General features: G+C 39.8%; 1 protein-coding gene across 2 annotated transcripts in view; it reads left to right on the top strand.

Annotated features, from left to right (window-relative positions):
- The window catches only part of CPNE4 (copine 4), a 224,686-nt gene that overhangs the window by 100,335 nt on the left and 102,170 nt on the right, over positions 1-22,181 (top strand). For both annotated transcript variants that reach the window (XM_015620105.1, XM_015620104.1), the window contains one exon: positions 14,467-14,646. In XM_015620105.1, the coding sequence (XP_015475591.1) occupies positions 14,467-14,646 (180 nt within the window). The remainder of the gene's footprint in view (positions 1-14,466; positions 14,647-22,181) is intronic.

Genomic DNA, 22,181 nt, shown 5'->3' with positions numbered 1-22,181 from the left:
TTCAGTGCATTGCATCAACTTTCCCAATTTATGAGATCATTTAAAAAGAAAGGGATTAAGAAAAATCAATGTTACCTCCATTTTAGTTTTTTGTTATCATCCAGTTTTCAATTTACTAGATAATTCTCCTTGTGCTTCAGAACTTTTCCCCAAAGCACAAGGAGAACAGCTTTAATTAAGAAAACAGTTATTTTTGTAGTAGGGATCTTTATGAGAGGTGCCAGAACTCGTGATTCTTGCAGTTGGAAACACTGTAAGGATGGAGAAGGTTACTGTAAGTTTTCTGTGCATTTACCAATTCCCTGGCCTGTCTTCCATCACTCTCAGCATCATTCCAGCACAACCTGATGTAACTCTCAGGATAAATTTTATGCAATCCTCTTGCTTTTTTTAACCCCTGTGCTCCCCCATGGCTCAGAGGAGCTACATTCTCTAGTGGGAAACTTCCGAGCTGGGTTGTGCCTGTCCCGCTATTCACCACTTTATATCTGACCTTCAGAAGTGCTGATTGTTTACAGTCTTTGCTGGAATCAGTTGGAGCACCAGGAATACAGCAGCCTTAAAAATCAGACTGTACGGATCTTGATGGGAAGACACGGAAACAAAGATCCCTGAAGTGGAAGGCCACTGCTAAATACATTTAGCCCTACAATATTTGCTTTCTGCAAATGTAGGAAGTGATGTTAGAGACAAAATAAAATCTGCTAACTGGTAGAAATGTGAAGTCATTCCTTACCATTGATAAAATAAAAGCAAAGGTAGAAGTCTGATGCAGACAAAGAGGGGTAAAGACCATAGGACTTGACCTAAATGAATAATTGATTGGTTGTACAATTTTCTTCCTATTTTTCAACATGTCTAGATAAAGAAAGGCATTCTCCTTGAACTACTTGAGTAATAGGAGGATTCTCCTGTCAAAAAATTACAGCAGGAATTTATTAAAAGGGGTAGTTCCTGATTTAAAACAAGTTGGCCTTCTGGAGATGCAGAATGTTTGAAGACCACTACTGTATCTGAATATTAATGTGTTTTAGCATGGTTGGTATCTACTGCTCGTTTGTCTCTATTTGAAGCTGAAGAGAGCAGCGTGTCTGTGGTAATTCTTCTTTCATACCACTCTCTTTTTATTCTGCAGGAATGCTATAAGATAGCAGGATGAACAATACTCTACTCCTGGTTATAAAGTGGGAGTTTCGTCCTCCAGCTGTCACTTTTCCCTCGCCTGGTTTTTCCTCTAGCCATGGTAGCCACTCACCTGTTCTTCCCATTGCATGACACATCACTCTGCTAGATCACTAATGTCACTGCTTCTACCTGGCAGAAACCAAGTCCTGCTTTTGCTTCCCAGTATGTAAGAAGAATGGGCTCCGTGTTTTGGGCTGAAGTGCTGTGTTGGGTTGAGTCACTTAGTGGAGGATGTTTATGTGTCTTTCAGGGCTGTCACCTGGAGCTCCAAACACATGGCAGATTGATAGAGAATGGATTACAGACTGGACTTCTTGCACATGTAGCTTTCAACCTCCCTGTGTCCTATCAGTGATCAAATGGCCTAAGGGCTGTCTCAGTGATACCTATGTGCAGACTATTACAGCAATAGGATCAGCGCAACTTAGACACTGACATGCTGCTCCTGGTTTCCACTGCATGGTTCAGCCAAAATCCCTCATGCACTCAGTTGCTAAAGTGAGAGTTTTCTGTTGACTTTTGCAATCATTTTAAGGTCCTGAAAGATTTTCCAACCCATATCAGAGTGCCAGGGTTGTTTGGGTAGGTGGTTTTCAGATGACACACAGTGTGCCTGAACCCACCCCTCCCTTGTTTAAATCTAGCCCTAGAAAGCCCATCCTGTGGGCTTCACAAGGCTGTGAGCTGAAACTACTGCCAAGAGCATCCTCCAGTCCAACCTTCAGAGGTTTTGGGGTTGGACTGTTGATACAGAGAAGAATAAGTGCATTGCTCTAATTCTCATAATTTGGAACAGAGTGCAAGAGTCTATTTGCTCCACAAACATCTACAACAGAGACAATTTACTAAAGTGTTCCAGGTCTAAAACTTTGCCAGACATTATTTACATTTCTCATTTCTCTATGTTTGTTAAATGCCATGATGCACAGAGAAGGTCAAAGGGAATTTTAGACGAGGTAATGTGGAGAGTGGGTATTAAAATCCTTTTTTTTTTTTTTTAAATATAGAAGCATTGGATAAATGCCCCAAATATACCAATTGCAAGAAGCATGCTTGAAATATATTAGCTAAGCTGAAAGGCCAGTTTATAAAATGCCACCTATTTTATGCAATGAAAATAAACACATTTAACACTACAGATACATAGTAGCAGTGCTGCTGATTTCTGTTGCTTTTCATTTCCATTGTTTAGCAAGGCATGAAAACACGTTTGAGTTTTGTTGACTTCAACATTACTGGTATTAGGAAAATACCTCAAATACATGGTCAGAGAACTGAATTTCAATGAAAGCTTTCTGCGGCTTATTACAGCTTTACAGCCCCTAAAAGTGGAAGAACCTCACTGCCAAATGTTGTAATTCTGTGAGTCAAGCTAAGCGTTCTCTAGGGACAAGAATATACATGATCATATTTAACTGCATTAATTTTTGCTCTTTTTTTAAAAAAAGGCAGGATAAAATTCAGGAGATTTTAGTCAAAATGGCTCTTGGTGATGCCTTTCATCGCTGACACAACCCATAGATTTTCAGCAGTGTCAGCAAAATCAAATTTTGGGACCCCATGCATAAACACCAAATGGCTTATGAATTACTTAGTAACTAATTAAGCACGTTCCACTGCAGTGGTCTCCCAGAGCAGGAGGCAGGGGCAAGAAGCTGTGAGGGTTTGGGCAGGACTGACTTCTGAACCACCAGGCTGTAACCCCAGGTGGGCTGTGCATGCAAACTGTGGGAACTGGGATCCTCTTTCATGGTCTGAGCATGCTAAACTGCTGGGGTGTGGAGAGTGTTTTGCCTTTATTCTCACAGTCAGAGCAGCCTGGGCAGTGTTTTCATTTTGAAGCTGTTTTTTTTTGTGTCTATGTCTCTGTCCCTAAAGCCATCCTTGACATGAGCCTCAGAAGGGAAGCCATGAACTACTCATGGACAAATCTCCATCAAAACCTGCCTTTCTACAAGGCTGCTTCTTCATAACTTCAGTCATAGCTCGATTTTAAAGTCTACGAGGAGGACCAAATCCTGCTGGCACTGCTTATTTACTGTGGCCAGTTGTATGTGCAGTTTCACATGGCTTCCTGGTAGTTCCATGGGGTTTGTCTGAAGGTTGCTTAGATGTGGCTATTCTGTGATACCTTTGCCCTAGGTTTCTTGCATACCTGTATTGACCACACTCCTAGTGGGCAGTGTCTTCCTAAAGGTGTTGTGCTCTCTTTGTTGGCTGTTTCATCCTGAGTTAAAACCCCTGAGTGCCAGGGCTGAAAGATATCCTGGTGGGATATACACAAACTGAATCATGGTTAGGAAGCATGTATAATTTACACCCGTAAAATTGTATTTCCAACGTGTAAATGATAGTAGGAAACAAGAATAGATACATGGACTACTTGCACTCGGTGGAAGTACTGAAAGACTAACACTTCTACAATCAAATCTTGTGCTCACTAGTTGAAAAAAAGTCCCCATTCAGCATCCCTGCTGTTGCCAAGAGCTGTACCCGGATGGATTTGGTATGCTCTGAGCATTTGTACCTCTCTACAGCTTTTATAAATCACAGTGGATGTAAGAGGGACTAATGTGTATGTATGCTGCACGTATCTGATCTATGTGGACATATCATTTACAAATAACTCCTGGAAGATCATAACACTTTCCAGGAGGATCTGAAGCCATTACAGGAAGAGGCTTTAGCTGTTTATTTCCTATTTCCTTGTTTTCCTGTTGTGTAGGCAAGTCAGATGTAGTAAAGAAGATCCCTGTATGTAGTATATCCCAGACACCAGTCATTCTCAAGGAAGGGAAAAGTGTTGTCTCAGATTGAGTTTATATGTCTTTGGGTAGCATGAATGTATATGAGGCTTGATTACAATCTTGTTTTTCAGAAACCATTTTGAATTAGATACAGGTACAGCAACCTTAACTTACTGAAATCCTTGCAGTACAAACCAAACAGGTCCCAGGCCAGGAGTCTGAGAGGATGCTCACGTATTACAGTCTGCAGGACTGTAATACAACTCAGCTAAACTTGCTCTCTACTTCTAATTAGTTCTGTACCATTCATTCTGTACTATTCAATACCAGAATGTGTGTTTGTGAGTATAATTGGAAGAAGAACAATGCCCTATTCTATTTTCCTGGAGTTTGCAGTAGTTGACAGAAAGGCTTCCACTGATGTTCCTGCATAGTGGATCAAGCTGTTGGGATGCCATGGCTTCAGCAAATGGTAACCCTGTTGAGAAGCTTCAAAAGATCCATGTATAAAAGAAAGAGTCAGAGTACTTTTAATGGACTTTAGTCACAACAAATCTGTCATTTTTCTGGACTGTCATTCGAACATATGGTCCAAATTCCCCAGCTGTGTGCAAAGACTGAAGCAGGTTTAAATGGACCTTGTAAATTGTTACTTCTGGTAAAGGAATTCAGGAAAAAGTGGTAAAGCACTTTTTTATGTAGTGTAATAGTACATTGCCTTTCTGCAGCTAATGACTCCATGATGTAATTGATTTAACAGTTGAAATACAACATTAAAAACAAATTATTAAATCTTTAATTATGAGCACTTCATTAGAAAATTAATTTCTTAAACTAACAACTTGACTGGGCCTATATCAATTGACATAATTCATTAAGCCATCTGAGAATCTGTATTAGTTATGCTTAACTTACCTGGGTGTATGAGGCAGGAAATCTTTCTCAGGATAAATAAATTATCAAATTACTTTTTTATAGTCAGTTAATTAAAGAGCAAATTACTGAAGCAGCATAGACTTCTTGCATATTATAATGTAGCCCTACTGATATTCAGGAAGCAAAGATCATCCCATCACTTGATGTTTCCCTGTTCTCAATCATGTGTAAATTCCTGAAAATTATATAATGTCAGATTTCTCTTCTAATCAATCCTGTGCCACCATGAACACTTCTAAAGGTCTCTGTGCAGGCTTAGCTGCTGTTCAGCAACAGCAAATGTCTGCCCTACTGTTCTGATGGGCTGGCACTATAACATATTTGTCAGTCTGCTAAATCTTTTGTCCTCCAGGGCATCAGGAAAAGATGAAACATGACTGTAAATGCTGTAGAAGCCTGGTGCCCTGAATGTGAGATTGTATGTCTGTACTAAAAATTAGTTCTGGAAGTTAGTTTTGGAGTAATGAAAGGTAGAATTAGCAAATACACGCTTTGCATCCTGATTAGAGTAAGTTTGAATTAATTTCTTTGACAAATTTGTGAATTTCTTTTCATGATGTAGCAGAATCTAATTGTGTGAGTACAGTATTCGGTTCATGAACTGAGAATTCCCAAGTAATGGCATTTGAAAAACTCAACCATCAGGTGCTTAGCAAATTTTAAATCGTGCTCCATTTTTTGCATTTTTTGTTACTGTCATGCAGGCAAGGTCATCTATTGCATTGTGACTGAAAAGAATATTCAAAATAATTTCATTTTATAGTAAAGAACTTAAAATTTAGCCTATCTGGAGACATTAAAATATCATCTGTATGGGGAAAAGCAGCCAAGTATTTGACACGTAAAAAACTCCCCCTTCTTGGACACAAATACTCAGCAAAACTGTGTTTCTCCATAGGAGCAGATTAAAAAGAGCAACCAAGTAACAGTGAAATTGAAACTGCTTTGGTGAAAACTTGTATTCCCAAGACTCACTTTCTAACCTGTGAGGGGAAACTGTGGAGAGTATGTGGCTGAAGAGCTTCCAAATGGCTGCATCGTGCTCTGACTTTCAGACAGCTGCCATGCACTGAACTGCTTGCTAGCAAGTCGTGGCAAGTTGGAAGTGGAGCTAAATGGTAAAATTTGTGAATAATTTTTTTACCACTTCAGAGGACCAGTTTTGTCCGCTGCAGAAAGCCCATGTCCTCAGGGACGTGTAAATTAAGATTTGATTGAAGCTCTCAACATCAAATGAAGGTTGTAGGTAGTAAATGGCAGTCATCATAGTCTTTGAATATCCAGGCTCTGTCTGGGGTGTCAAGTAAAGAAAGATCTAGAATTGAGGTATCAGGGCTCAGCTTGGAGGTACCATTCAAGAGTTTTCAGTGAAAAAAATTAATTCTTTCTTATGCCAATGTAATCACATCTGAGTGAGGTACAGCACCTTGTCCCATGAGTTGATGCAGGTCACTATGCACTTGTAGCTTAGTGCACTTGTTATCAGTGTTTGCCGAGCGCTTGTTAAATATGAAGGGAGCACAGCACATGGGTAACTCCTGCCACTGTGTCATTTCTAGCAGTCCTTCTGTGTTTCTTATGGCTGGGTCAGGATGTGCTGAGTACCTCAAAAGATGCACTCTTTCATCCCAAAAATTCTATACTTGCCAATTTTATGTCAATTTAGACTCAGAAAACTTACCAGAATAAGATAAAGGGCTTTGGCATAATCGTTACTTGTCTCTATTTAATGACCCTGCAGGAGGTAATCTGGTGCAGGCAAGGGTGCAGCACTCTTACTGCTGCCTGCTCCAGAGCACAGCTTGGTGCATGGCCATGGTCACTCTGGAAGGTGTGACCTCCAAAGTATCGGCCTCTGAAGCTGCTGGCCTTGTGCAGAGGGAGTCAAGGAGTTTGCTGGGCTTCCTCATTAGGAGACTGTATGTGCAGATGCTCAAGTTTTTTATAAAAGATTATAAAAGTAACTAGTTATTTGGAAATGTAAGCCTAAACCTTTCAGTACCGAAGAGGATATAGTGTTAGGTCACTTCTGAGTGATAGCTCATAGCTAATTCTGAAGAAACCTTCATGGCTTAAGCAGGGATTTGGAAAAAAGGGCTCTGCTGAGGCATGAGCACTACTCTGTACAGTGATAGAGAAGGCCAAAAGACTGAGACCTCCCCCCTTAACCTCTGGGGTGAGCTTACCCTGGAGGCTAAACCCATGAGATTAAATCCTTGTACTGCTTTGCAGGAATTTCCACTGCTTGTCAAGAAGTTTCCCAAATCTATTATGCATACCTGATTTGACATTCTCTATTCAAACTTGTCCTTCTCGTCTCTAGCAAGACTCAAAATGTTACACAAAAAAATTCAGAATTACAAGTTCTCCTGCGTTAAATGTAAGATAATGTAAAATATCCTATAAAAAAGACAGTGCTATCTCTCTTCCTTATCATGGTCCTCTCACTTTTCAGTCCAGTTGATCATTGTTCATTGGAAAGGCCTCAGTTTATGCTACATTAATGATGTGCTCTAAAGAGACACTGTGCTTTTCAGGTTCACTGACATGTTCTGCAACTGGCTTGAATATTCACAATGCAGCAGCTGGTGCATTGTTCTTTATAGCCCAAGGTCAATAGATGGGAAAAAGCTTCATATTTTACAGTTTTTTTTTCCTGTAGAAGTTCTGCAGTTGGTCTCAGAGAAGTGGCAGCATTTATGTTTTTCTTCAGTTGAAATGTCAGGGCTGGAGTTCTTTGTTATTCTATGCTTTATGTCAAATCTAAATTCACAGGGGGCAAATTAAAGTTGGCTCACATGTTTTCCCCAGCATCCCTGACTATGGGAGCCTGGACTGGCTGGGCCTGGTGGCTCAGATGGTTCCCAATGGTGTGAGGGATGAAAGTTAGTGTTTCAGGTTTAAATCAGAGCAGACAGAGTCTGGTATTCAGGAGGAGCAGCTGGCTTATTTTCAAACCTTTCTCAGCAAAATTTTTGTCAAGTCTCTGTTTAACCTGACTTCTTGTTTAACCCAGGTTCATGTTTGCACACTCTTTCCCTGTGATGTGCCTGATCATCTCTTTACTTAAGGGACACAACAGCTATGGCTCACTCCCTGTGATGCAGCTGGAATCCCACTTGCCATGTTACCAGCAAAACAGTTAAAAATCCAAGGGAATTACATGAAAGTCCAACAAGATAACAATTTTAATCTGTTTGCTTTCATAGCAATCCATACAGTGACTAAAAATTATCACTGAAAATATTTGGGTTTCATGACATTAAGCTGAGAGGACTTTTGGTGCTCACTAACACCCAGAACTATTTGAATAAAATGACGGTGTTTCTTTCCAGAGAAGAGGAAACTAAAATCAGGTAACTAATGCAGTCAGAAAAATGTGATTGTGCATTAATGTGCTAGCAGAGCTCTTGTGTTTTTCTCTTGTATTTGAGCTTTCCAAAAGGACAGTGCGCGGGAGGGGTACCCATGCACTTTCCAGTATTTTTATGCAGCCTAGAAAGCTTAGGCTTACCAAGAAAATCAGTGACGACAACTGCCCATAGTCTGAAAACTAAAGGGGACTCTTTAGCTTCCTCAGAGATCTCTTTTGTTCCAGAAGACCAGTGATTCCTTTGGCACAAGGGTTCTCAACCAATTTAGGTCCTGCTTTCAACATGCTGGGGACTGAGCAGCCCTCTTTCCAGTCCTGTGACTCCCCATTCTTCTCCTTAACAATGTCGCCACAATTTGCCTGGCACTAGAATTTACCTGTATTGTACCAACAGGTTTTTTCATGTTTTCTAGTTGTGAGAACTTGCAGTTGCTCAGATGAGATTCTGAAACCTGCACAGGCTTCAAATCTGACAGGGTTCAGTACAGACTCCTAAGTGCTGGTACTGAGTGACTGTGCAGTGACAGAGCTGTTGTGTGTGCTGTTTCTGAGTGAATGAGACAAACCACATGCAAGTACCTATCAGCAATCTCATTTCTCTCTTATTTTAAAAGCTATGAGCATGTAAGGCAACTCCTTCCATCAGCTTTTTGCAGGATTTTTGCATAGTGTATATAATAAATTATCTGCTTCCTGCTTCAGAGCAATGAGAAGTAACTGAGCAGGGAAAAGTAATCAAGCAGAGGCTGGTCAGTGGCTGTTAGCAGAGAAGTGGGCTTTCTTAGTGAAGAACTTTTCAACTAAGAAATGATAATCCTGATTTTCCTGTAATTTCAGTTGTCTGGGTCGTTTCTATTTATTAGTTTTCCAGTGCTGGAAAGCAGGTCTTCACGGCTGTGACTTAGAGGTTTACAAGCTATCTAATACTTATACAGATACACAATAAAAGAAATTAATTTGCAAATAATTTTAAGACCATCTGCATTAAATGGTTCTCTTCAAGCCAGCCTGTGGCAAAAGATTTCTGTTGACATTGAGAAGATTTTGCTCAGCCCTGGGCTCTACAGCCTGGAAAGAATTAAAGATCTACTAATTTCTTTCCACTGCTTTCAATTATCAATTAAACTGAAAACAAGGGCTATAAATTATGGTGACCTTTGCACTAACTTATCATTTGTGGGACAGAAATGCGGTGCTGTGAAAGTGCTGTGAATAATAAAAAAATGTATTAATAACTTTCTCGGAAACCAGCAAGCAAAGTGTAAATTGCTTTCTGCTTGGTATCAAATTTTCATGTAAGGTACTGTATCATGGAAATTTCCAGTCTTGTTAAGATTCAGATGACCTAAAAATAATGCTACCCCTTCACCTCTGTACTTTTTGTCATCTCAGCTGACAAATGTGATTCTACTAAATTTAATCAGCATTTTATAATGACTTCTACAGAAAATAGAGCCTGCTGGTTTTCCCTTGTTGGCCTCTAAAATGTGTAAGGAACAATGGGTCAGTTTGTTGGACTGAGAAATTGCTAAAAACGTAACAATCACGAAAAACACATTCTGGTGGCGCACGCATTCCCTGTTTAATGGAATTTGCATTTTTATGGCTCTTCAACAAGGTATTTACAACAAACACTGAAGGAACTACAGCACCTGTATAAGTTTTCAGACCATCATTTTGTAAATTAAAGATCTTCCCTAGTTCATGATTCATTATACCATTTCATGAGCCTGATTAAAATTTTCCCCCCTCAGAATTGTCCTTTTGGTGAGAACACCATGAGTTCTTCATGGCCTTTGTCTGCTCTTCACATCAAAGATGCCAAGAAACAACCAGTGAAGATGTGTTTCTTTTGTGCTAGTTGCATGTTTGCTAGAAATACAGCGGAGAGCAGACTATCTGTGTGGGACATGGAGTTCTCCACATCACTGATCTGTGCTAAACACTCAAACATGGTCTCGAGGTGCAGAGCTTTGGGTCCTGTAGATAATTCCCCATTTTCCTAATTCCCAAGGACATAATGAGAAAGTTGTTTTTATGATCACTTGAAAGCCCTAGATACCAGGTGACTCTAAGCTTCTACGTAATCCTTGTTCATGCTTGTATATACAGTAGCTTAATCTTAATCTAATTTTGATAGAAGAAGATAAAAAATCCCCCTCAGACTGATATTTTCCCTTGACTTCACGTCTCAACTAATGGTGGAAGATGGAATGGAGATCCTTAGTCAGTTCTTCAGCCACTGAACTTTTGTCAGTGATTTTTTTTTTCCTAGTATAAGGATTGTTTCCTCACTGAAGATACCATATTTATCACAGTTCTGCAAAACTCACTGCTTTTCAGCAGCTCACAGGCAGAAGATACTAACAGCATAAGAAGCCTGAATTTTAGTATTTGCTCATCTGTTATTTATGCCTTGTTTGATTTTGATGCTCTCTGACTACAAAGACAAGTTTTCAGTTCTTGAGCAGTGATTGTGGGCAAACAGGGAAACAGTAAAACATTTCTGACAGCTGTCCATCCATGTCAACAGTACAGAGAGCAAACAGCTTTCAGACTCAGCTTCCAACTCCCTGCTAGTTTGACAAGAAGATTCAGAAGGCCCGTTTTCTCTCCTGTATTTTAGTTCCTGCTGTTGAGATGGCACTTTGCACTATGGATGCCAACTTTGGTGTTTGTGTGTCATTCATAGTTCCCCAAGGGGAAGCTCACAGGGTGGCTGCATCCAGATGGGCCTGCCAAGTAATCCTGGCTACTCAGCAGGGTGCCACCTTCTGTGAAGTGACAAGGACCTAAAGAGATGAAGAGGGAAAGCAGTGTGAGTCCATCCCAGGAGGTGAAGATGCAAGTCCTTTTCTCTGTTTAAATTGTCCTTGAAGGGGAAGTGCAGATGAAGCTGCACCATGAAGCAGATGTTCAGATTGTGGTGTCAGATGAATGTTGCTCTTTCTAAGGTCAGTTTTACTTCTTGACACAGCCCAAAGGTGCATGTAGCTGTCAGTTGTTTCTTTTGAAATTTTTTTCTGCTTCAGTGAGTTGGAGAAATTCCTTGTTCTAGCAAAGTCCCAAAATAACAGATGGCTCATATGTCAGGCATCAGCAAATCCTAAAGTTGTGGGCATGACCCCTGTCCATGTCCTGTTGAAAAATCTGCCTGTTGTCAGGATCAGGGTTTTCTGTAACAAGACCAAAAGTGTAAGTTTCACTCGCTTATAACATGCTGTTGTTGGACTTTAAAGCTGTCTTCTCCAAAAGAAATGGAGATTTAGTGTTCCTCATTATGCTTTGGAAAACATTCATGCTGAGAAATTGTAACTTCCTGAGTGCTCAGTTAATGAGGCTGGGCAAAGCTTAACTGTGTTTTCTTTAAGCACTTCAGCCTTCATCATCCATATAAGTGAAAGTGATGTAAGTGATTTTGGGTGACAGCAGGCTTGAGGCTGACATCTTGTCAGACTGCTGTGAACCTGTATGTTGGGTCAGTGTGGAGGATGACACTATATTTTGATTGAAATGAAACAGGTTCTGCAGGTATTAGGATAACTTGTGGTCAAAACCAGGTCAGGGTTTTGTTTTATTTTGTTGCTTTGATTTTTATTTTTTTTTTTGTCTACAGCCCTGTAAATCATGAAATCTTTGATGGTTATCAGCATGAAACTGCACTTAGCAGTAGTATTTTCACCAGTTTTCATTGAAGTTTCACACTCATCCAGCATTTCTAAAGAGCATGTTAAGGCTTTATGATTGAATGTGAGAGCAAGAACAAGAAAGAACAGCCTTTAAAAAGTGGCAGTAGTCAAGTCAACATTATACCTTCTGGTTAGCATCTCCTAAACAGGGAATTCCATGAGAGTTGGGGAGTTTTTTGAACTGTTCTTTTTGCCACTGCTTCTTCATCATAGGTCACTCCAGCTCGTTATCAGCGCTCAGCCCTGCTTCAAAGTAATCAAAGGCAGGGAATGGAGCCAGGCTTCCCAAGCTGAGGCCAATTCCTGACTCTCTAGCCAGGGAGTAGGATAGCTGTGAAATATGCTGACAAAGCAGACTGGAAGCAAGGTAGACTAATATGGATTAATGCTGTTGCTGATGGGTGAGGGAGGCACAAAGAATTTTATATTGCTTGTGGAGCTGTTGGCATTGCTTCTTTCAAATCCCATGCTCTGACATGCTGGCTTGATGTATCATCTCAATAATGTGGGAAGACTGGGGAAATTCAGTGAAATGGCTATATTTCAGTACAGTGTCTGTCAAGGGAAGGATGTCAGTCAATCACAGGCTGGAAAAAGCAAACAATGTCTTATCTCTGTGTGAGACTGAAATTCTTAATGTCCCAGTGTGCAGACCTATGCCTCCATTTTCAGGCACTTTACACCCTTGAGCAGCCACATATTTAATCTGTGTTGAGTGCAAGTGTAAATCTTGATGTGTTTCACAGTGGAGAACCCTTTCCAGCAGAAAGGAAGAGATGAGGTGAAACAGTAACAGAAATTTCAGTTACTGCCTGAGATCTGCTGTACCAATGAAGCAATTAAAATGGTGCCATTGAATTAACAGTTTATACACAATGAAGGAGTTTAGGAGATTGCTGTAGCTATGAAAAAAATATTTAAAACCATTCATTAAAATGTTTCAATTATTTGGTCTGCTGAAGCACTGGTTCATGAGATGCCCACTGTCATGAAGTAAATCAGATCACTTGTCACTTAGAAGATGTCTCAGGAATGTCTCAGTGAACTGATTAGTCATCTCTATCTGACATGAGAAATATTTTTCGTTGTATCAGAAACTGTGATTTGGAGTCATACTGATTGCTAGTGGAGATAACAAAAAATTTTGAGATAGACCAACACCTGAATGAAGGTAGCTGGTATCCTTTCTCACCTTATATTATTCTTATTATTCTTTGTATGACTGATATAAAACCCATCATTTTCAGCTAGTCTATGCAAATTTATTAAGAATGACTATGTAAGCATTCATAATGCTTTCCTCCTTGTGATGGTCTCCTCCTGGCCTACTCAGAACACATTGACACAGCTGTGTGAGAAGGCAGCAGTGGTAACACTGGTTTGCATCTCTTCCATGAGTGGTAGCATCTGTTAGATGATTAACTAAAGGATTTCAGCTGTCAGAGCTGTCAATCTGACACCTTTGATGAGCACTAAAATAAACCTGTTCTACCAGAAACTGTTCATTTTTTACCCTGCTTTTGATTTGCTTGACTCTTTGTGTCCTTGCCGATAACTACCAGAAAGGCTAATGCATTATAAACTCTGAAAAGTGAAGCAAGCGGCTGTCATTTTTTGCACAACAGATGTTCCTGATCAGGAATCAGACAAAGGATCTCATCACTCTTCCTCTGAGCAATTTAATTTGTCTGTTCCATGGTGCACCAGCCACCTCCTATCTAGTGACTGATGTGCCCAAGTCCTACTTCATTTCAGGATCAGTTCCTTTAATCTTACAGAATTATTAAGTTTTTTTCGGTGCCAGGGCAAAGAGAGTGGAAAAAAGGAAATTGCTTCATTGCTTACATTGTCACCAATGATGCATCATAATGAAAAATAGCAAAGAGATATTTCAAAAATAGGAAACCCAAGTACTACATCTTAAGAGAACTAGAAATAATCTATGAGCACTTTTTTTTTAAAGAAACAGCAATTATAGATTTAATGATGTTTCTTTAGAAGTTTTAAGACACAGAGGGGGAAATAAACAGTGTATTATATAATCAATAAAATAATCAGATTCTTGTGATGTAACTTAGCAGGATGGAAAATTTTTTATATTTTTAAGAAAAGTTGTTGCTGTGGATCCAGTTCTCCTCTCCTTATTAATGCAAATTGTCTGAAATAAGTAATTATTGGCCGTGTTATCTCTTTTCCATATAGATTGATGAAACTGTATCACTCCACTGCTGTGTTGTAGTGATGGATTGGTACTGCTGGAGATGTAAATTCTGTAGTTATTCTATAGTTCATTTCCTAGTTATTCTGCTAAAGACTTGCTGAACGGGAGAAGCAAGGGCAGGTGGTCTTACCTTGTGCTTCTGGCCAGCCCAGCACAGAAAGGGCAGCTGCTGCTGACGGTACAAACAGGACTGTCCATGGCCACAGTCCCAGCTGTCAGTCCTGATAAATGAGCAAAGTGTATTTGGGGAGTTCATGGCTGTCCATCACTGGTGGAAAGAGAAGCCACTCATGTGACCTCTTTGTGATTTGACAGGTTGACAGGACGGAAGTGATTCGAACCTGTATAAATCCCGTCTTCTCCAAGCTCTTCACGGTGGATTTCTATTTTGAAGAGGTGCAGCGATTGCGGTTTGAGGTCCATGATATTAGCAGCAACCACAATGGGCTGAAGGAAGCAGATTTCCTCGGTGGCATGGAGTGTACTCTTGGACAAGTAAGTGTCACTGACATTTTCCCCCTTGTTGCACACTTTTTGTGTATATATATATATGTATATATATATGTATATATATATATGGAATGTATTCTTTGTTGAGTGACTGATGGGTGAGATTTGTCATTAGTGGCAAAATTCTTAATTGGTGCTTTGAATGGGATAATTGAGAACTTCTGCTGGTTTGTTTTACTGCTGTAGTACAGCTTCAAGTCAGCCACTACTTACAGTAAATGGAAGATCAGTGATTGGGCTTGGATGCTGAAAGCCTATGATAATTAGACCAGTGCTGGAAAATAGACTGATTTTGAAGAAAGTTATTGTTCCTAACATTGCATGGGATTTAAAACAAGTTCCAAGTCCAATAAACACCTAAAACTATTACTTTATTCACATAGGGTGGTGCCTGGTGATGTGGCAAATAGAGAGATAGGGTTGGATTCATTTCCCTGACTCTCACTCATCCAAAAGTTGTGTCTAGGCTAAGTTACTCTTCTGATTTCCATCTTTAGTTCAGTGGAGAGAAACAGACAGTTCCAACCATTGATTCATTCTGCCTGAGACACCTATCACAGATTAGGATAAATTGTCTTCAGGAGATACCAGTCTTTCCTCATCAGTTGTCAAGAGAGTCTAGGCAGCTGGCTTAGGGGAGATACTTAACTTTTTGGATTACCAAATTTAAGGGTGATGAGTCCTACCCACAAGATCAATATCTAGATGTCATCATAACCAAGTCTGTGGTGAGTTCCCATACTGCTGACTGGTGTCACGCTACACTGTCCCAGGCATCGCAGTTTATTTCAGACTGGCAGAGTTTTTGTCATGCAGGGTTTTGTAGCACAGATTTCTGCTCTGTCCGTAATGGCAATGCCCAATATCACTCGGCTGAGTGCAAATTTGTTCTCCATGCTGTGTTGTGTGCCAAGAGCAGGAAATGCTTTTGTTTAGCTTATCCTTTGCAGTGCTTCGACGTAAGTTTGTATTATGAACAGCATAGTGTGTCATGGAAGATGCTGCAAAGCTTTGATTCCCTGTTTTCTCACCTTTTGTTGCTCCTCCCTCAGCCCCACCACACTGGAATCACCTTGATTTTCTTCCCACAGCTATTAGGCTGAACATGCTAGAAGAGGAAAAGCCCTCTCAGCAAGAGAAATAATACAAAATATATGCATTTACTAAATTGGAAGCTCAAAATAAAGATGTTGATATTTAGGATATTTAAAGTGCACTATAAAGTCTATTCCTTTTGACAGAATTCTTGTGGTCTTAATCAAATAAGAAAATAAGCTATCCTATAACACCAAGGGAAATGGGAAACAAAGCAAAATGTTATTATAATGTTCTTCTTGCTTAATTGGCTTGAAAAAGAAGGGGGGAAAAATGTCACTGTTGCTGCCTGTAGCATAAATGTCTTTATAATGATTTGATCTCTATAAATAGCACACAGCTGGGTTGTTTGCACTGTAATTTTAATGGTAACCAAGAGAAAATAACAGTGTGAATTCTGTTCACAGTAATGTAGCCTGAAGGACTCTGATCTCATATTTAGACTTTTTTTGGTGGTGTTCCTTCCCTCCCCCCCTCTAGTTTTTTACCCTTATAGAATTTAAAACTGATTTAGGAAACTCCAGAATAGTATCACTGGAACTGTCATCCAAGTCAAGCCTTTGTGAAGACTCCCAAGTTGAAAATCGTACAGCACAGGCTGTACATATGGAGCTTGCACTCTTGCTTAGCTGTATGGTGTAATTACAGCATTCTTTTAATGATGAGAATAAACCCATGGCTTTTCTTGAGACAATTTTGACATGAATTTGTTGTCTACATCACTTTAATGCCTGAATAAAACAAAATTTTGTGTGAGAGTGTGTATCTGCCTCCCAGCTCACTTTCCCAGTACAAGTAGGTCTTACTGAGACATCCAGGAAGGCTGTAGATTTTTAGGCATAGTTTGAGAGACTGATGCCCTTCCCTCCCCCCATAAAAGTGCCAACTTCTATTGCTTTCTTCTAGGTAATAATTGATCTCTAAGAGATTCACTGCTACCTGTACCTCTTTGTAGATCATCACTTAGATGTGTGGTAAAGCTGCATGCTTACCCGAATAATGTAATACTTCTGTTGAAACCAAAATTAGTATGAAAAATAAATGCTGGGAAAGACAATAGCATGGTTATACAGTAAGCTCACAGAGAGGAGTGAATTTTATCATTATTCTGATCTCAGTCTTACATGTAGCCTACCCAGTAGGCGCAAGTTTGTCAGAAATTTGGGGTCCTGGATGTGAATGTTGAAAAAATGCTTTCCTGTGGAAGGTGTCAGTAATCTCTTCCAAATGCTCTAATAAATTTGTGTTCTGTGAGAGTGATGAGGGCAGTGACTTACAGGCTGCTAGATCCTGAGCCATATACTGTCTAGAGACATCCCATTGGATTTTCAGCAAGATTTATTTATACTGCTCTTGCCAGGACAAGTCAATTCTGTGCCTCTACTGGTAAAATACTGTGGTTGGCAGCATCCTGGCATGCAGTCAGTCATACCTGGATGTTAAGAGCAGATTCATCAACAGGAATTTCTTATGCCACAGCATTTAAACATGGTAGAACAAATTGTTGTGGGTAGGCACCTGATGAGTGTAATTACATAAACGTTGACGTGCTAAATAGAGGCATTTCCTCAAAGTGATTTGTTTTGTCTGTCACACTCAGAAGTTTCTCTTTCAAACAAAACAGTAGCAGATTATCTCTTGAAGGGTTTGACAGGAGCAGGCTTAGTGTGAGGTGTTTAGGAGGGATTTTTTTGTGTGTTTTTAAGAACTAAAAGTCTGCTCCTTCTACTGAGAAAGGCTCTTTCTACATTCCAGTTTCCCGACTTCTTGAGTGTCCTGGTAACGTGCAGATTGGCAGAATATTAACAAACATGTTCTCTACAGTTGGAATGATAACCACATCAAACCCTAAAATATTAGAGAAGGTAGGAAAGTTGAAAGTGCAAGCAAATTTATCTCAGCAGCATTATCTTAAAATATGGTCTGCAATTACATGTCGTTTATAAACTGGAGTTTCTCAAGGAACTTTACATCAAAAGAATGTGCCATACTCCAGGCAATTAAGTTGTCTGTGTTGTATTGTTTAAATAAAGTGACATTGTTAAATGGTAGGTTAAGGTGCATTACTAAAAACTGTAATTTTTTAAAATATGTTATTATTTTAAATTTTGCATTTAATTTCTAATTAAATGCATAAAACTAATATCTAATAATACCAGGGTTTAACAATTAAGTTTTACAGTCATATGGTACCTATTTAATCAAGGAAACTGTACCATGTTTTGCTTGTAAACTCACAAAGATTATTCTTAATTGGGAGCATATTTGTGAAATTAGATTTATAGAATCCCAGCAGGGTTTGGTTGGAAGGATCCTTAAAGACCATCTAATTCCAACTCCCATGTCATGGGCAGGGCCACCTTCCATTAGACCAGGCTGCTCCAAGCCTCATCCAGCCTGGCATTGAACACTTCCAGCAATGGGGCATCCATAACTCCTCCAAGCAGCCTGTTTAGTGTCTCACTACCCTCATAGTGAAATTACTTCCTAAAAACCTACCCTCTTTCAGTTTAAAGACATCAGCCCTTGTCCTGTCACTCCATGTCCTTGTAAAAAGTCCCTCTGCAGCTCTCCTGTAGCCCCCTTTAGGCACAGGAAGGTGCTGTAAACTCTCCCCAGAACCTTCTCTTCTCCAGCCTGAATAAACCCAACTCTCTCAGCCTGTCTCCATAAGGAGAGGTGTTCCACTCCTCTGACCCCCTCTTCATGGCCCTCCTCTGGAGACCCAAAACTGGATGTTTTGCACCAGGTGGTGTCTCTGGAGCAAATCCTTTCTGGGGTTTAATTGAAGTACCACACAAGGAAGTGGCATAGACATTTGGGAATGTGTGTTCTTCCTGTTCATATCATAAAGTCATTTAAGTGAGGAGGGATCCCTGGGGTTTCCAGTTCAATCTGCTGCTCAAAACAGATTAGAGCAGGTTGCTCAGGGGCTTGTCCAGTCCAGTCTCGAATGTGTCCAAGGATGGAGCTGTCACAGCCTCTGGGCTTTGTCCCAGTGTTTGGCACCCTCACAGTAGTGATGGCTTCCTGTGTGTAGGCAGAAACATAATGAACCCTCACTCCTATATCATGTGCAAATACCTTTAGTAGCCTTTAAGTGGCAAAAGCAAGTTTGTTTTTACAAGGTAAAAATAACCAGAGCAGGGATGCCTTAGTTTTAGCTGTTCTTGCTTAGGGAAGGAAGGCAGTAGTATCAGCCTTCTTGAGCAGCTGCTGTGAATGACAGATGTCATTTGGAGCAGGACTGTTGGGGTAGAGCAGTGGTTTGACATTCTGCTTTCTGCTTCAGCATAAATGGCTTGGGATGCTCCATCAGGCTGTGCATCTGCCCACTAATCTTCTAACTCTTTGATTCACTCTAAATAGTTGCTGTTCTTTGCATAGGCACTGTCAAGAAGAGGCACACATACACAGCTTTGTAGCTATAAGCAGTGAAATCACAACCAGTAATATTTTAATTGGCATCTTGGGCCACCACTCCATAAACTCTCTTGCTTTCTGACAGGTGCTTTAGATGCTATGAATTAGTTCATGCATTGTCATGGTTTTACAGCTGTCTGTAACTTTGGAGAGTAGATTCTTCCCTCTTTCCTCTTTGTTTTTCTCTTCGCCTTCCCCGTGCCTAGGAAAAGTGTTCAGACACTCCACTCACCCATACTAATGACTTCCAACTAAATCCTCACCTAATCACTGAGGGTGTGGTACTTCTGTTGCTTTTTGGTTGCTCACAAAATCTGTAATTGTTTTGAGTGCCAGGAGATAGATTGGGTTTTGTTTAATGGGTCAGGGTTTTATGTACATGGAAAAAACAACAGGGAAATATTAGATGGAAAAGCATAGTCATAAATTTTACAGTCTGATTTTCATGATATTCAGTTGGGATAGTGTGGTGGTTTGACCTTGGCTGGGTGCACGATCTGGAATATTCCTTTGGTTAATTTGGGTGAGCTGGCCTCCCAGCATCTTGCCCACCCTCAGCCCCTTGATGAGGGGGGGAAATGTTGAGAGACAGCGCTGATGCTGTGCCCACCCTACTCAGCAGTCGCCAAACCCTGGTGTGTTATCAACACCTTTCTAAGTACCAGCACAAAGCACAGACCTGTGAGGGCTGCTGTAGGAAAATGAACCCAATGCAGACAGCAAAACCCCAAACCCAGGTCCTATTCTGTTTATATGTTAATGCCTTCATGAGTCATGAGCTTCTAAAGCTCCCTTATTGGAATCATTCATATGTATACTCCATAAATTTTATAGAACGTTGAAATTGCATCATATAGTACAGTAAGGCATCAAACTTCTAATAACTGAAGTTAATTTCTTAACCACACAGTAATTATCTGGTGGGTGGCTTAGAAAAACTTTTTTCCTCTGAAGTTTCACCCAGAAATTTTAGTCTGCTCTTCAAGAGTTCACAAAAACTATTCCAAACTCACATTGCCAAAACTTTCTTAGCTACTGCTCACCTCTGCATGCAACATCCTAACTTTGGGAACCAGTAAAGTTTTTATTTCTTAAATGCTGTGAACTGCCCCAGCTCTGTGGGTTGGGTTATTCTCTGTTACATATTTTGTGGGAATAGCCTTCGTGGCTTTTCTTCTATTACCTACTGTGGCTGGTCTTCACTATTTTAAAATTTGGGATTCCATCCCTTGTTTAGTTTCTTTCAATTTATAGAACTGTTAAAATATTGTTACTCCCTTATTTGCTCAGCTAGTAGCAGAAGAAAACTGCAGAGATATAAATCTTTTGCTGTCAAGAACGTTTTCAAGTGTTATTCTGAAATTTAATATTACCCACACACACATTTGTGTACAAATTGGATTTAAAATCTTCCTTCTCAGTAATGAGTTTAATTGTTTCTCATGTGTTTTTCATACTATATGCCATTAGCAGATTATGCACTTGAAAAAACTGGCTGATTATTAGTTCAGTTTCAGCCATTGCAAATCCCCTTGCTCTTGAATTAGAGAAAGGCTAAAGAGTCATGATTGCACCTGAATTAATTAAACTGAAACAGTTTGCATGAGAATATTTGTTTAATAGACTGTTGACTGCTTCTGTGGGGCAAAAGACATAGGACCATCTTTTTTCAAGGTATTTGAATTCCTAAATCTCATTAGATGTCTGTGTGCCTCCTTAGGTATCTAGGTACCTTTAAATACTTGGCCTTTGATCTCCTCCAAATGAAGTTGCTCAATTCATTAGTGGGATGAATAATGTACTTTATTAGATATGAATGTCATTTTCTACCAGTGCTGACTCAGAGCAGAAGCAAATAATGAATGCAGAACTCTCCCTAACTTCACCTAACCCTTTCAGCACCTCAGTTATCCCCAGGAAGCTCTTGGTTTGCCATTGCAGCATGATCTTTGAAGCTTTAAAATTTTCTAGATTAATTTTGCCATAATTAATAGAATTTCTTGTACAGTTTGTATTGCTTTGTTTTCACATGCTATATCGTTTTGTATGAACTACTGTAGCAGTCTTTAGAAAAGTAATTTAAATTTAGTTTGCTATTATAATGAGATATTATTATGACTAATTCTAAAAGGGCTGCTACTCTACACACTAATTAAATTCAAAGACCTTTTAAGCTATCGGTAAGATATTTCCTGTAATAACATTATGCCTCTTGTGACAGGCATGTCTTTTTTTTTTTTTTCTCAGTGTTCTGTTTTGATTGACTATTTTCAGGTACAGGTCTTTAACAAAGACAAGGAGAGGTATAATTCAGCTGTAAATAGACTCTGATCTGAACAATACTATAGCAAACAAAAGAAATCTTGAAGAGTGATGAGTATGAATTATATGTACAGAGAGGATGATTATAGCACTAAAACTGGCTCTGCAGAGGAGCAAGAGCTCTGTGAGCAGTTAGAATGAAACATTTCCTCACTGTGGACCTATACACCTGAACTTGATCACTTGAAGGGATTTCTCAGTATCTGTGACCCATTCCCCAGACCCTTTCTTTCCATGAGAGGGGAGTACAGTCACTGATATTTATGTAATGTCTGGCATCTCTTCATGTTGAAATGTAGATGCTTGGTGCATCTGCAACTGTGTGCCACCATCCATGAAAACTGTTTGGTGGGTTCATTGGTAGGGATAGATCATAAGATAAACACAAGCACATCCAAGTTGTATGAACCTTGTTTTTCACAAACCAGGCTGAAGAGGAATGCACAAAGGAGAGAGTTTTTACACTGTCAGGCAGAGCTCCTTCTACTGCCTATGTTTAAAACTGGTCTTTCATTATTCACGTATACAGGTGAAATGTCATTAAGGTCTGACATTATATTTCTGGGTGTTTAGAGGCTTACAGTAGCTGACTTGATTATAGTAAGAGGGCACTAATATTTTAATTTACAAGCTTCAGAATATATTTTGCAAATGTTAGATCTCCAATAATTTGTCCACTC

Source organism: Parus major, chromosome 2 (assembly GCF_001522545.3).
Source record: "Parus major isolate Abel chromosome 2, Parus_major1.1, whole genome shotgun sequence".
NCBI classification, from domain to species: domain Eukaryota; kingdom Metazoa; phylum Chordata; class Aves; order Passeriformes; family Paridae; genus Parus; species Parus major.
The sequence above is the reverse complement of the archived record's forward strand: the minus strand, read 5'-3'. Positions and strand labels throughout refer to the sequence as shown.